This window comes from Candida pseudojiufengensis, assembly GCF_024610245.1.
Source record: "Candida pseudojiufengensis strain CBS 10847 chromosome Unknown scaffold7, whole genome shotgun sequence".
In the NCBI taxonomy this organism is placed as follows: Eukaryota; Fungi; Ascomycota; class Pichiomycetes; order Serinales; family Debaryomycetaceae; genus Lodderomyces; species Lodderomyces pseudojiufengensis.
Window position 1 is genome coordinate 515,851 of NW_026261527.1, and position 15,504 is coordinate 531,354.

The following is a 15,504-nucleotide window of genomic DNA, read 5'->3' on the forward strand; positions in this document are numbered from 1 at the left end:
TAAACTTCTATAACCCACTAACTAAAGGACTTGAAATATTAACAGGTGTAAATTTTTTAGGTAATGAAACTCTTGAAAATCTTGATTTTAATCTTTGAGTAACTAAATCCATATCTAAATGTCTTGTTAAACTTAATCTTGGTATACAACCAATATAATGATCATCATCTAATTGAACATCTAAAGGATCTTGAGTATGACATCCAGGAGTTAATGATAATCTTATGGAATGTTTTTTACCAGTTGATGAAGTTGGATCATCAGCTTCATATAATTCAAATACAATTTGTGATAAATAATCTAATTCAGGTAATGCATTTCTTGCAATTTTCATTGGTAATTGAGATCCATATATAACATTTAATAAAGTATATATATGACTTTCTTTTGTAAAATATGTTACAACTGATGGTGATGAAATATTTTTTTTCATATCTTGAATATCTGATAAAATTTGTTTTGCTAATGGTAATGAAGTTAATAATCCAATATCTAATTTTTCTTCATCTTTTATACCATATTCTTGTGGACATATAAAATCAAATAATACTTTTGATAATCTATATAATTCTCTTAATCTTGCAAAAGTTGGATGATCAAATGGATTTTGAGGTGGTTTTTGTGCACTATTATTTTGTGAATCCATAGTAGCTCCACTTAATACCCAACCTAATGAACCTGCTGATGCTCCACCAGATGATGAATTATTATCTCCTTTTTGATTTTGATTAGTAGATGAATCTGGAATTTTAAAATTATTCATAGCTAAAATATTTATTGGATATTCACTAACTAAACCTGATGAAGTTGCAGTACTACCACAAGATTCTTTTAATCTTTCTAATAATTTTTCATCATTTGGATCAAATGCAAATGCCTTTTGTAAAAATTGACGATTATGTAAAGCATCATATTTCATAGTATCATATAATTCTGAAATTTTAGAAGGATGAGTTTTTTCAACACTTATAAATTCTTGAAATAATTTATCCCATCTTTCTTTAAATAAAAATGGATCTTCTCCACAACACCAATTTGATTGAAATTCTTGAACATTTTTTGTTTCAAAATTATAATTCATTATTTGATGATGAAAATTCATTAATTCACAGACTCTTTTAATAACTTCAAATGGTTGAGGCATTTTTGGAGGCCATGTAAATTGTGGTGGTGCTTCAGCTCCTTGTCTTAATAAAGGTTTTAATTTCTTTTTAACTTTATCCATTAAATCTTTAGCAGCATTTGAATCATCTAATAAATCTTTACGAACAATTAAGAAATCTTCAGGTAATGGTTCATTAGTTAAACCTAATAATGAAGTTGTAAAATATTGAGCACTTGTAATTACTCTTCTTTCTGATGATGTAAAGACTTTTACATCATTTAATGCTTCTCTATTTAATAATTTTAAATTTTGTCTCATTTGTTCACCAACATCAGTAGCTTGATGTTTAGCGGAATGTGTTGGCTCACCTCCCCATTTTAGAATCAATTGAACTTTTTCAACAGTTTCATCTTCATTCAATGAAGGTTTAATCTGAATTTTAGTACCAGGAAAATTCATTTTTTTCTCTAATGCCATTCTTAATTGTTTTAATTTCTTTGGATCTTCTAATTTTTTTTCTTCTGCAATTTTCACTGTTTCTAAGACTATTTGTAAATCTGGAACTTGTCTAATAATAACTTCTTCCGTATGACCTTTTAGTAAACTAATGAATAAAGGAGATTTAAAAGAATATTTGAATTTTTGTTTTGGAGTACGATCAGCATGTCTTGTAACACTAACCAAGCCCTTAAATACCCATTTCTGTTCTTTCTCTTCAAATTGACTTTTTTGCAAAGACTTTGGTACCCTATTTTTCAATAAATCTCTTGATTTTTTAGCATCTATGAATAAATTTCTTAAAATACTAGCACATGAATCATAATATTCATTATTATCTTTAACAAATGAAAACCCATTCACATCAATTACATATGAATTACCATTCACTCTTAACAAATCAAATCCACAAATAGCTTGTTTGAAAGCAGCACTGACCGATCTTGCCATAATTTTTTCAGCGTCACTAAGTTCAGTAACGTATCTCACTTCTTTACCGTGAGTATTTCTTCTAACAATACCATCTACTACTGGAGATTTTCTAGTTTCAGCATGACAATAATTAGGTCCAACAGTGTATGCCTTTACATCTTCAAAATTATCAGTATCTAAAAAGTTTTCATAAATAAATGATCCATCCAATCTTGGTGTTGTTAAATCAGGATCAAATTCAGAAGATTTGTTACCAACTTTTCTAAATAGTTTTCTACCACCTCCTCCAGTTGCTTTAGGGTAATAAATATAAACATTATGATCTTCTCCATCAACTGGTTTTTCAACAAAGGGTTTTTTAATTATTTTTTTACCTACTCTCAAAGTATCATCATCTATCATTTCCCAATCTGGTTCCTTTTGATTGCTCATAGCATGTAATTTTTCATCACTAAATCCAATTTCTTTCAATCTTTCTACTAACAGTAATTCCATATATGGACCTCCATCTCTACTTATTTCAACCCTTTCTGGAGTAGGTACATTTGCATGATTTAAAATACTCAAAACAACACGTCTATCCCAAAGAGCCTTTTGAAACACTAAATCATTAATGATAAAAGGTTTTCTATAATCAACATAAGCAATAGCTTTATCCAAGGGAAAACCAGTTGAAAAAAAACTAATTAAGAAATCACAAGTTGGCCAATTTTCAATTTGTTCATCTAATATAACTTTATCACCAAATATAACAGTTTCAAATTCTCCATTTTCAATTAATCTATTTAAAATTCTTCTACAAGGTTTTGATAAAACTTTAGCATCCATTGCACAAACTCCAATTTTACCAATTTTTGGTAATTTTATAACTTCTTTATTTGTATTTTGAGAAAATGATTTTCTTGAAGTATTTGAAGAATTAGATAATGTTTTATTTAATTTTGATCCATCTCCTGAATTATTTGTAACATTTGAAAAAGAATTTGAATGAGATTTAACTCCAGATAAATTTTCATGAGTTAATGGTTGAAATTCATCAATTGTTAAATTTTCAACTCCATTTGATGTACTTGTTCCTGGTGATGATGAAATAGAATTTAATCTTGTATTGGAATCTTGTTCATTGGTTTTGGGAGAAAAACCATTTAATAATGGTTGTACTTCTGATAAGATTTTTGATATACTATTTGTTTCATTATTATCTGGTAATGATAATGATAATGGTGAAATTGGATTTTGTTTTGAATTTGGTGTGGGAAGTTCTTGACTTTGATCCTTTTTATCTTGCTCCACCTCTGGAATTGGTATTGGGTTAGTTTCTTCAGGCATTTTTCAACTCTATCAATCTATAAATTCATCTATAATGATTCCAAATGCTGAACGTGGTATAATTCATAAGTAATATTCTGAAAAACTCTCGCAACCAAAATATCTTTTCTTATCTTGCGAAGTGGTAGCATAGTCTTCATGATAATTTAGAAGAAACCAAACATTGTAAGAGATAGATTTTAATAAAAATAATATTTATTAGAAGATGCCAGAGTTAAAAGTAATAAGTAAATATATAAGAGAAGAAGGAAGAGAAGTTGTGGGTGTATTTATCATAACAATAATTTTTCATCATCACGAGTCTTTGAAAGGAGTAAAATTGAATCTCCTCAAACAAAGAACCAAAAGTAACCAAAAAAGTAACCAAACCAAAAACAAAAAAATTTCATTAAGTTTATTGCATTTAAAAGTTCGCTTTAAAAAATTCTTTAAAATTGAAAATTTTGTTGTTGTTGTGAACCATCATCATTCATACCAAATCCAAATGAATTTCCATAAGTTTCAGGTACAATATTTTCATCATCAATTTGTTGATCATCTTCATCACTAAAATATTTTTCAATTATATTATAAGCTTTTTGATATATTTTTTCATTTTCATTATTTTGACATTCAAAAATTTTTTCCATTCCACCAGCTTCTTCAATATAAAGTGCATTTTCATTTACTGATGTATTATTTGCTTCTTTATCCATTTCTCCCATTTTTAATATATTTTCTAATGAATCTAATGTTACTTCAATAATTTTAGAATCTGCAACTGATAATAAATCACATAATGGTTTAATACATCCTTGACTTACTAAATATCTTATTTGTTCTGGTCTACTTAAACCACCTGATGAAGCATTTGAAATAGCCCAACATGCTTCTTTCTTAGTTTTATAATCACCATGAATTAATAATCTTATCACCTGAGGAATTAAATTGGCATCTATTACAGCTTGGATTTGATCAGATGTACCTGCAGTTATATTTGAAATTGTCCAACATGCTTCTTTTCTAATAGTATCTTTTGGAGAATTTAATAATGGAGCTAAAGCAGTTAAAACTCCTGCATTTATGACTATTTGAGTTTGTAAATCTGATCCAGTAACTATATTACCAATAGCTCTTAATGATGGTGTTTGAACTAATGTTGATTCATGATTTAATAATTCAACAAGACGATGAGGAATTCTTGCATCAACAACTGCTTGAATAGCTTCTGAAGTACCATCAGATAAATATGAAACAGCCCAACAAGCATCAACTAAAGTTTCTGAATCAACTGAATAAATTAATTTAGATAAAGTTGGAATAGCTTGTGAAACTATATTCCAATCTGGTTGAGGTGCTTTACCTCTACATAAATTTGATAAAGTCCAAGTAGCAGTTCTTATTAATGACATTTTAGTACAATTAAATAAATTTAAAACTGGTTCCATAGCTCCACAATTTAAAACATAATCTCTATTATCAGCAGAATCACCAGCTACATTACCTAAAGCCCATATAGCTTGTTCTTTAACTTCTAAACTTTGAGAATATAATAAATTAACAAATAAAGGAACAGCGTTAGCATCAACTACAATTCTTGTTTGAGCTGAATTTCCTGAAGCAATATTTGTTAAAGCCCAAGCAGCTTCTAATTGTAACATATCAGGATGATCATCTTTCATAAATTCAACTAATGTAGGAATAACTCCAGATTGTATAACTAAATCAATTGGAGGATTATGTTCTCTTGATAAAATTTGACGAAATTTAACTGTAGCAGCTAATTGAGAATCAAAATCTTGAGCTTGAATCATTTCAATCATTTTTGGTAAATCTTGTCTTAATTTATTATAAAATTGACTTTCATCATTATTTATATTTGAATTAAATTCTTCTTCATCTTCTGAATCATTATTTTCATGTTGAAAATTTCTTCTTTTAGCTAATACTTCTTCTCTTTTTTGTTTTCTTAAATCAACTTGATGATTTTCTCTTCTTCTTCTTAATTCATCACTTTGAAAACGAGATTTATTCTTGAAGTTAGTACGACGATATTCAGGTACAAATCTTTCAGTTGCATCAGAGTCCATTGTTCTTTGAATTAATTAGTTATGTCTTAATAAATTGAAGTAATAGTAGTATGATTGATTGATTAGATTGCTCAACAATCTTTCAATCTTTTAGTTTTGAATAGTTGGATTGATTGATTGATTGATTATTTAAAATAGAAAATGAATTCTCAAATTTTTTTTGTCTTCTTTTTCTATCTTCTCACACTTTAAATAATTTTATATGATTTAATAGTTTAAGTAGTACTTGATAAAACAACTTAAAAAGGGCAAATCAGAGTAAAGTAGTTCAGGTAGAATCATTAGATATTTATATAATCAATTTATCAAGGGATCAAACACAGAATTTTCCAAATTTTTCAGTAGTAGATTGAGTTGACTTTACAACTTCTGATTCAAATTTGATTCTAATTTAAACTACCATGTCTCGACTAATACTTCAACATCAAGTTAAATTGATATATCCTAAAATACGGCCAACTTATAGCTGCTTCACTCATCGACCATTTAGCTCATCATCAATTACATACATCCAAAACCCATTTAAAACAAGATCATTTAAATCAAATGATGATAGTGTTGAATCAGATACTTTAATAAGTGATAATAATCCATGGTCACCAACTTTAGAAGATGATCCAGTATATGTACAAGAAAGAGATAAATTTTTTAAAACTCAATTACCAAATAAATATAGATTAGGTTATAATCCAATTTATGAAGCTCCAGCATCAAAATATGTGTCAATGTTAAAAAGATTAACTTTAAGTTTTTCAGTTATTGGAATATATGGATCTAAATTATTATTTGAAAGTTCTCAATTTGATGATTCTTTTGCTTATGCCCTTTTGGCTGGAGTATTTATACCAGTTATATTAGTTCAATATAAATCAAGAGATTATGTTACAAGAATTTTTAGATTATATAATAAAGAATTACCACAAACCTTAAATAATTTAACAAATGATGAAAATTTAATTATTGAAAAATTGGGTTTTAGTGGTGGTAAAACTTATAATGAATTACTCAAGATATCAAATAATCCTGATCTTAAATTATCACCACCTTCAAAATTTTATAAACCTTATACTACTTGGGAAGAAAAAAATCCAATAAATGGTATAAAAAGAGAATTTTATATTATTGATAATATTGGTGGTATAAAGATGGATAGATTATGGGGAATTGTTGAAAAAAATTCAAATGTGAATAATGGTAGATCAGAATTATTATAGATAAAGGTGCTTGTAAATAGATTAGAATAATGTATGAATCCATTTTATGCCGTGTGATCTTAACTTTGGACGATACTCTGATGCATGTGTTTTGCTAGATCGGCATTTTAAACCCTCTGTAAACCATGAACCCATCCCTATAATCCAGTTGATATTATTGAATTGACATACGATTCAACTTATATTTCTACTTAGTAATAATTGATGTTTCATATCTTATATAGTTTTGTGTGACACTTTTTCATCATATCTCCAGATCTCGCTTTACGAATATTATCTAAGAAAGGCTGTTACATTTGATTAAAGCATCATTCATTGAGCGCTTTAAAACTTACATGATTTGGAGGACTACATTTAAATAGATCTAAATAAACCAAAGGATGAGTCTAGAAGAAACAGAAGAAGATCAACGACAAAATTCACATATTATAGACTCAAAAGAAGCTGGATCTGGTAATATTTTAAAACAACATAAACCAAAAGAAGAAACAGAAACAGCAAGAAATACAAGATTAAATGCAAAATTATATCATCAAAGTGATGATTCAATACAATTATATAAACAACAAAATAATTCAACAGATTTATTAGGAAGATTATATTATGATGATTATGATTCTTCAAATTCAAATATTTTATCACCGGATTTATTATCACCTGTAACTTCAAATAATGGAACTCCAATGTTATCACCAACTGTTAGCGATAATGAAAATGATTTTTATTTTGGATCACCTTTAACTACGGGAACAAATGCTATAAAAATTCCAAATCTGTCATCATCATCTAGTTCTTTGACTTTAAATAACCAAGATAGCACCTCTCAAACAACTACATCAACTAATTCCACAAAAAAGATACGGCCGAATATATCAAGAGGAATATCATTTGATACAACACCACATGGTACAAAAAAATCATTAACTTTAAAATTTAAATATCCAAATTTTAAATTTAGAAGAAATAATAAAACATGGTTAGTTGGATTTAATAATGATTTAGAAAGTACAAAAGCAATAGAATGGTTATTTGATGAAATGATTATAAATGGAGATACAATAATAGTTTTACAAGTTATAGATGAAAAAAATAAGAATCAACAAATTATAGATAAAAATCAAGCTAACGTCAATTTAAAAAATTTTGAAGATTTAAATGTTCATTTTAAAAAAATTTCATTAATTTTTGAAATTGTTATTGGAAAACCAATGAAATTATTAAAAAATGCAATTGCAGAATATTCTCCATCAATGATGGTTATTGGAACTCATCATTATAATGAAAATGATTCTAATCATCATCATGGAATACTGTTTTTAAGTAAAGCTTCAATTTCAAAACATTTTTTAGAATGTGCTTTAATTCCAGTTATTATTGTAAAACCATCATATAATTATATTGAAATTTTAAAAAATCCAATTGATTCAGAAGATTATTTTATAAATTGGATTAAAAAAATACCAATGGATGAATCACCGTTCAAGAGAGAAAAAATTAAAAAGTCAAATAGCACCACTGGTGGTAGTGCAAGTGGATTTTTAAGTCCTTCAATATCAAGAAATTCTTCATATACAAATTTAATAAATGAAGAAAGAGGTAGAACAAATAATAGTCATAGTCAAGATCCTCAATTTTTAAGATTAACTAATGAAAGTAGGTCTAGATCTACTTCTAAAACTAGATCGTTTAGTAAATTATTTCGTAGACATCATCATGATGAATAACATAGCATTAATATATATGTAGATTTAGAATACAAATTCCAGAATAGCATCTGAAAACCGTTTCACATACTTCAAATCCGTAAGGTTTCAAACCATATCGACTATTAGATTAAATTTTGTAGCAACGTAAAAGGATGCAAAAAATGAAAATCAAGTTACACAAAACCAAATTAAAGTTTTAAGACGAAACACATGTGGTCAAAAATATTTTAGTTAACACTAAATGTTCAAAATTATACATATTCTTTTTAATGTCCTATTACTTGCTGCTTTTTGAAAGGCTTTTATTTTCAAGATGAATACGAGTCACTTCGATTAAAGGTCATATGAAAAATTGAATATCTTTCACTAAAATCATTAGGAAATTATATAGAAATTACAGGAGATCAAATAAATTGCAAAGTACTTAATTCAGATCTGATACATATCATAAACTTGAAAAATAATACACATAAAATTTCTTGAAAAAGTTCCACTTCAAAACCAGTCAACATCATGTCAACAATCATAAAAAAGGAAGTTATTATAACATCTCATCCAAGAAGACAAGTTGGAAATCCAATAATTTTAATAATAGATTTAATATCAATATTAATTGGATTTTATGGTATATATACAAATATGATTTATGTTGAATTACCACCACATTTAAAAGATGCAGGTCAATGGCAATTCCTAACAAATTTATCATTAATTTATTCTATAATAACATTTATAATTGGATTTTTGGCACATTTATTTAAAAATCAAACTTTATTCTTAATTAAAAATGATTTACATCCGATTGGTTTAGCTTTAGAAAGTATTGTTGCTGGAGTTTATTGGCCATTAAGATTATTTTTTTTAAATTTATTAACTAAAGATCCTTCAAAATTTAAAATGCCCATTGTTACAGATTTATCAATTCATTTAATGCCAATTATAAGTTTATTAATTGATTATTTAGTATTTATGCCAAAATGGACAATAAGTATAAATACAGCATTAGCATTTGTTGTTTCTTTTACTACATTTTATTGGTTTTTATTAAAAAATTTAATTGATTTGGAAAAAGGTGGTAGATATCCTTATGAATTTATGAATGTTGAAAAAGAAAGTGAAAGAATTATTGTATTCGTCGTGGTGGGAACTGTTGCCTTTGGCCAATTCTTGTTAATGAGACAAGTTTATGATTGGGTTGTTGGTAAAACTGAAGAAGCTTCAATTAAAATTGATAAAGAATTAGATAAAAAAAATTTATAATAGATAGAATTTGTACATAGAATATAAATTAGATGAAGAAATAAGAAAAAGTAGAAGAAGTCTAAACTTTGTAGGTATTCGACGTATCAATCATTTATTTTAAAATTAACAAGATGCCAAATGAACTAAAATTCTGAATTTTTTATCTATTTACATGCCAGCCCTTATTCCCTTAAAAAGTCTTTGGAGCTAAAGATACAATCTTACTATAATTCAAATCTTTTAATTCTTTAGCAACAACAGAACTTATTCTTGTACCTAAAGGTTCACCATTTTTATTAACTAATACACAAGCATTATCATCAAATCTAACAACTGATCCATCTTTTCTTTTGAGAGGAGCTCTTTGTCTAACTATTACAGCACGACATATATCTCTTCTTTTAACTCTATTTGAATTTTGAGAATTTGCAGAATCCATTATTGTTGGTCTTGCTTGTTTTACAACACATGTTATTTGATCACCTATATGAGCACATGATTTGGGGTTATGACGTAATACTTTTATACATTCTACTACTTGTGCTCCTGAATTGTCTATTACATTTAGTAATGTTTTCAAATATATCATTCTGGTATGAGGGGATGTTGTGAGGGTGGATGTTGTGATATTTGTGAAGGTTTGAGTTTGGTTAATTGTGTTTCTGATATCTGAAAGTGATAAATTTTTTTTTTTTTTTTGAATTTCAGTAAGTTTTCAAGTCGCAACACACAAATCTGAAACAACTAAAAAATTTTTGACACCATACTTTTGGTTGCAAAATGTAGACAAAGAGATCAATTCCTTAGAGTTGAACAATTGATTAAATTTAAAATCTAAAATATTCATTTAATATTCAATATAAATTGTTATATCTAGATATACTAATAAAGTAAATAAAAAAACCTCTAAAATAGTATCATTTAGCTAAACGATTTGCTAAAATGAAAGCAACTGCAAAACCATAAATTTATGGTAAAGTTTTATCTAAAAATCCAACAATTTTTTTAATTCCAAAAAATTTAAAATCATCTAAACTTTTATAATTTAAATTTGGATTTTGATTAACTAAATCAATAAGTTCATTTTCTAAAAATAATGAAGCATCATGAATTCCCCATGGTTCAACAACAATTTCAACATAAGGACCATTTGATGCATTATCAATAATTTCATAATGTTTTTGAGGATTAAAAACACCTTGAGATTTTCCATCAATTGATTTACGATTTAATGATGTACCTAATGAATAATGAGAAAATTCCAAAATATCATCTTTAAAAGATTCATGTTCTCCTAATATAACAAAAACAGAATAACCTGGTTTACTAAATGTTGGAATATCTTTCCAATCAGATTGGGCATAAGGACAATTACCTGGTGAAACAATTAAACTATTAACATCGTTTTTACCAACTAATGTTGCACCTCTATCTGGTTCAGTGAAAAAAGTATATTGAACTAAATCTCTTGATTCATTTTCCTTATAAGAATGACCAGGAGTATATTGAACTTTATCAGCAGCTAATTTAACCCATGGACTAACTAATACTAAAGATCTTGGATATGGTATTGCTTGATTATTTTGTTTTTTTAAAAATTGTTCAAATGTTACAGATAAATGACCACCAGCAGAATCTCCCATTAAAATAATATTTGAATTACCATCTTTTAAAGTTAAATTTTGATAAGTAGCAGATAATTCATGTAATTGAGTTAATAATTCATTACCATATGAAGCTAAACTATAATCTAATAATAAAATTGATAATTTTGATCTTTTTGATGGTTCAATTAAATGATAAATTGATATAAGGAATTCAACTTGAGTATAAGAAGTTTGACAATAATATCCACCACCATGTATATAAACTATAATTGGATCATCTTTTGATCTATTTTCTGCTTCAACTAACCAAATACTCTTGCTATCATAATTTTTACCATAATTTTTTAAATTTTTTGTTAATTTTGGATATAAAATTTTACCAATAAACCAAATTAATCCAGAATTTGTATAACCTGAAACTATTTTTGCATCTAATATAGGAAATGCTAAAGATTTTCTAAAAAATAAAGTTTTGAGGGATTGTTTTAAATTATTTCTATATTTTTCATTTATACCTCCACGAATTGGATAAAATAATATAATAAAAAATCCTTCAACAAAGATACTTGCTAATACTAATAAACCATGTAATGAAACCATTTTTGTAAAATTACTTATTAATGATTATTGCAATTGAATTGGATTGAATTGACTTGAGTAGAAAAACAAAATTCAAAAAACAAATTGAGATGAAGATTCAATGATATATTTATATTTCTTAATGAGTCTAGTTTTTCATGATTGTTTAGTAATTATATTAATTGCTTTGAATATTAATCTTATTATAAATTGTTTTAATATTAATCTAGTACCAATACACATTATTACGAGAATGAACATAAAATGAACAAGGTATCAAAAAGTACTACTAGTCCTTAGCTTAAGCAAACGTATAATATGAGTATAAATTTAAATTTAAACCACACTTAAAATTTGAATAAACCTATGGAAATGTAAAAAGGGTAAAATATAAAGATGGATTAATTGTTTTAAATCATTTGATTGATTATTTGCTTAATAAATATGTAAATTGTTCTGGAATAATTCAAATAAACTTTTAACTTGATAAGACTGGTAAAGGTTAGTTTTTATTTTTTTCTATATCATATCTTCAATTGGTATCTAATATTAAAACTTAATAACATCATCTAACTTGCATGCTTTTTTTATTGGGAGTTTCATATAAATCTTACATACTGTATTAAACTCATAAACATAATTTGATTATGTGCATTTGTTCTATCGTATTACAAATCCGAAAAGGGGTCTTTTTCTTTTTCTATTGAGTAGGAGCAGAAGAATACATGAGACAGCTTACTCTAAGGTACGTTGGATTTACTTTTGTGAATAGTTAGGTCAGAGTCATTTTAATTGAATAAACCTATTTCGGTATAGTCGTTAATTGAAAGCTTGTAATTAGCTATCTATATGTATTTCAATTATTGCGATCATATCTTATCGAGCGGATAAATAACAATTTTTTTCCCTGTTTGAATTTTTGACACAAAAGAAATGAAGGAAGGAAACCGGATAAATTCGAATTTACTATTTTATTGTTCTGACAACAATCTCAAGGTATCAAAAAATTAAGAAAAAAGTGTAAATAATTACCAGTTTTTAAATTATTAATCTCATCTATAATCTAGAATTCAAAACTTACAAAATTTCATTAATTTTTCAGAAAATAATAAAATGTATGAAATTATTAATCAATTTATAATCTAGTATCTAAAATCTCTAATATACATCAAATTAAACTATAAATTGTGTAAATTGTGTAAATTGTTTAAATTATTCATCAATCTATTATTCTAAGAATTGGGATTCATATACATCACAGTAAAGTGTAAATTATTCATCAATCCAATTTCCAGAATTTAAAACTCATATACTTCAAGCATAAGAAGTAAATTCCAATCTAAATTAACTAACTTTTGATTGATTTTTCAGTTGATGATTTAAAAATTCATTAAACAAAATATCTATTCTTTTAAATTTTTTTCAAATCCATTAACTAAAACAATAGATCCATCTTCATTAAAATCATTTTTTAAAATTTCATTTAAAAAATTAACAATTTTTAAAATTCCAAAATATTGTTCACGATTTTTCAATTGAGATAATTTTAAATTACCTTTGTGTTTGTTAACTTGTTTTATAATATCATTTTCAAAAAATAAACTTGAATCATGAACTCCCCAAGGTTCAATAAAAATTTCAACTAATGGACCACCATTGGTAGGGTTTGATTTATATTCATGTAATTTTATATCTATTTTTCCCCTAGAATCTAATTTTTGTTTAATTAATGGAGATTTTACTGCATATTGACACCATTCTAAAATATCATCTCTAAAAACTTCATGTTCTCCTAATATTACAAATATTGAATTACCTGGCTGGGAAAGTGTTGGAATATCATCCCAATCAGAATATTTATAAGGTAAATTTCCAGGAGATACTAACATATCAACATGATTTAAATTTCCAATTATTGATTCTTGTCTATCAATTTCTTGAAAATATTTTAATTGAATCATATCACGTTTAGAATTTTCATAATATGACCAACCTTTGGTGTTTTGATGTGGTTCTGGATGAATTTTACACCATGGACTAATTAAAATTAAAGATTTTGGCCATACTATATTCTTAATTTCATTTTGATCTCTTTTTTGTTTTAAATATTGTAAAAATGTTATTGCTAAATGACCACCTGCTGAATCTCCCATTAGTATAATATTTGAATTCCCATCAATTTCAGTTAATTTTTTATAAGTTTCAACTAATTGATATAATTGAGTAGTTACTATTGCTCCACGACATGCTAATTTATAATCAAAATGTAATATTGATAATTTTGATTTTTTTGAAGGTTCTAATAAATGATATATACTAATTAAACTTTCTAATTGAGAAGGTTGAGTTTCAATATAATAACCACCACCATGTAAAAATATTAAAATTGGATCATTTTTAGATCTTTGGGGAGATTCAACTAACCAAATACTTTGTTTATCATAATTTTTACCATAATTATTTAAGTTTTTAGTTAAATTAGGATATAAAAATTTAATTAGCTTGTTAATTAAAAACCAATTTGATAATATTGATATTATATAACTATCTTTAACAGGCATTGATAATGCTGTTCTACATAATTGTAATTTTAATGAATTTTTTAATGAATTTTTAAATTTTTCATTTATTCCTCCAAAAAATGGATATTTTATAATTACTAATAATAATTTTATTGGTATACTTAATAATACATAAAAAGCTCTTAATGATAACATTTTAAAGAAGTTATTTGTTTATATATGATTTTCTGTATAGTTGGTACTGATTATTTAGATATTGCAGAATCTTGAATATTTTGAATCTTCTAAGTGTATAATCTCGTATCTTGAAAATTCCCCTTAATTTTGTTTCTGAACAAAGTTTGGTCGATTGATTGTTTTTCAAAATGTTGATGATGAACTATCAAGTGGTGGTCAATTGAAGAGTAAGATGATCGTGGGAATGATGAATATATATATAAAGATATGTAAATATGTGGGGTATGTTAGTGGAATTCTTTATTTTGAATTCTACTAAAAATAAAACGATATTTCTAAAATTACTATATACAGTACTTTTAATGTCTTTAAATATAAATATTTCACATGTCAAATATATAAAGTATAAAATTTTGAATTACAACACCAAATATAGTAAAGTTTCTATATCAAATTCTTTGTTAAGACGTGATCCGCTACTCTCATGATGATTTGAGACGTAGATACTAAAGAGAATTTCCTCAAGATTCTGAAAAAAGTACCTATCAACTACCTTTTCTTTTAATAACGGTTCAGAAATATCGGTTAAAAAACGTTACGTACTTCATTCTCAAAATTTTTTTCCGCTCGAGAAACCAGAATTAGAATCAAATTTTTGTGTCGGTTAATTAAATCTTATGTTATTGAAATGAACCGAAATACATAACTTACATCTTATTTATGTGTGTTACAAAAGAAAGCTATGTTGTTCGGAGTTTGAATTGATTTACGTATTTGATTTCGGAGTTTGTTTGAGTAAAGTAAATAGTATTGTTATTAACTGATTTCAATTTGTTTGAATTCACACTTATGAAAACTATGAAACTATTAAACATTCGTTGGGTTGTAAAGGATTAACTAATTATTGTATAATTAGTCAGTGATACCGAAAATCTCGTAAAGATTTGAGTTTCAAGATAAAGACGCAAGTTTGAAAACCTATCTTGTCATAGCGCAAATCAACAAAATAAATATGGCAAGTTCT

At 26.2% G+C, this 15,504-nt stretch overlaps 8 protein-coding genes across 8 annotated transcripts; 3 read left to right on the forward strand and 5 right to left on the reverse strand. All coding sequences in view use genetic code 12, as the record gives it.

Annotated features, from left to right (window-relative positions):
• Nucleotides 1–7: 7 nt before the first annotated feature.
• Nucleotides 8–3,364, reverse strand: AFL1 (inositol polyphosphate kinase; the record flags this gene model as incomplete). Its single annotated transcript, XM_051756859.1, has 1 exon — nt 8–3,364. The coding sequence occupies one exon, from the start codon at nt 3,362–3,364 to the stop codon at nt 8–10; it is 3,357 nt and encodes a 1,118-aa protein (XP_051615189.1).
• Nucleotides 3,365–3,792: 428 nt separating this feature from the next.
• KGF55_002202 (karyopherin alpha) lies at nt 3,793–5,433 on the reverse strand (the record flags this gene model as incomplete). The annotated part of the gene is made up of 1 exon (XM_051756860.1): nt 3,793–5,433. The coding sequence occupies one exon, from the start codon at nt 5,431–5,433 to the stop codon at nt 3,793–3,795; it is 1,641 nt and encodes a 546-aa protein (XP_051615190.1).
• Nucleotides 5,434–5,834: 401 nt separating this feature from the next.
• On the forward strand, nt 5,835–6,647 carry KGF55_002203 (uncharacterized protein; the record flags this gene model as incomplete). Its single annotated transcript, XM_051756861.1, has 1 exon — nt 5,835–6,647. One exon carries the CDS (start codon nt 5,835–5,837, stop codon nt 6,645–6,647), a length of 813 nt encoding a protein of 270 aa, XP_051615191.1.
• A 380-nt stretch (nt 6,648–7,027) lies between these two features.
• On the forward strand, nt 7,028–8,371 carry KGF55_002204 (uncharacterized protein; the record flags this gene model as incomplete). The annotated part of the gene is made up of 1 exon (XM_051756862.1): nt 7,028–8,371. The coding sequence occupies one exon, from the start codon at nt 7,028–7,030 to the stop codon at nt 8,369–8,371; it is 1,344 nt and encodes a 447-aa protein (XP_051615192.1).
• Nucleotides 8,372–8,866: 495 nt separating this feature from the next.
• On the forward strand, nt 8,867–9,613 carry KGF55_002205 (uncharacterized protein; the record flags this gene model as incomplete). The annotated part of the gene is made up of 1 exon (XM_051756863.1): nt 8,867–9,613. One exon carries the CDS (start codon nt 8,867–8,869, stop codon nt 9,611–9,613), a length of 747 nt encoding a protein of 248 aa, XP_051615193.1.
• A 172-nt stretch (nt 9,614–9,785) lies between these two features.
• KGF55_002206 (mitochondrial 54S ribosomal protein uL14m) lies at nt 9,786–10,184 on the reverse strand (the record flags this gene model as incomplete). Its single annotated transcript, XM_051756864.1, has 1 exon — nt 9,786–10,184. The coding sequence occupies one exon, from the start codon at nt 10,182–10,184 to the stop codon at nt 9,786–9,788; it is 399 nt and encodes a 132-aa protein (XP_051615194.1).
• Nucleotides 10,185–10,563: 379 nt separating this feature from the next.
• Nucleotides 10,564–11,802, reverse strand: KGF55_002207 (uncharacterized protein; the record flags this gene model as incomplete). Its single annotated transcript, XM_051756866.1, has 1 exon — nt 10,564–11,802. The coding sequence occupies one exon, from the start codon at nt 11,800–11,802 to the stop codon at nt 10,564–10,566; it is 1,239 nt and encodes a 412-aa protein (XP_051615195.1).
• A 1,382-nt stretch (nt 11,803–13,184) lies between these two features.
• KGF55_002208 (uncharacterized protein) lies at nt 13,185–14,498 on the reverse strand (the record flags this gene model as incomplete). The annotated part of the gene is made up of 1 exon (XM_051756867.1): nt 13,185–14,498. The coding sequence occupies one exon, from the start codon at nt 14,496–14,498 to the stop codon at nt 13,185–13,187; it is 1,314 nt and encodes a 437-aa protein (XP_051615196.1).
• Nucleotides 14,499–15,504: the final 1,006 nt, after the last annotated feature.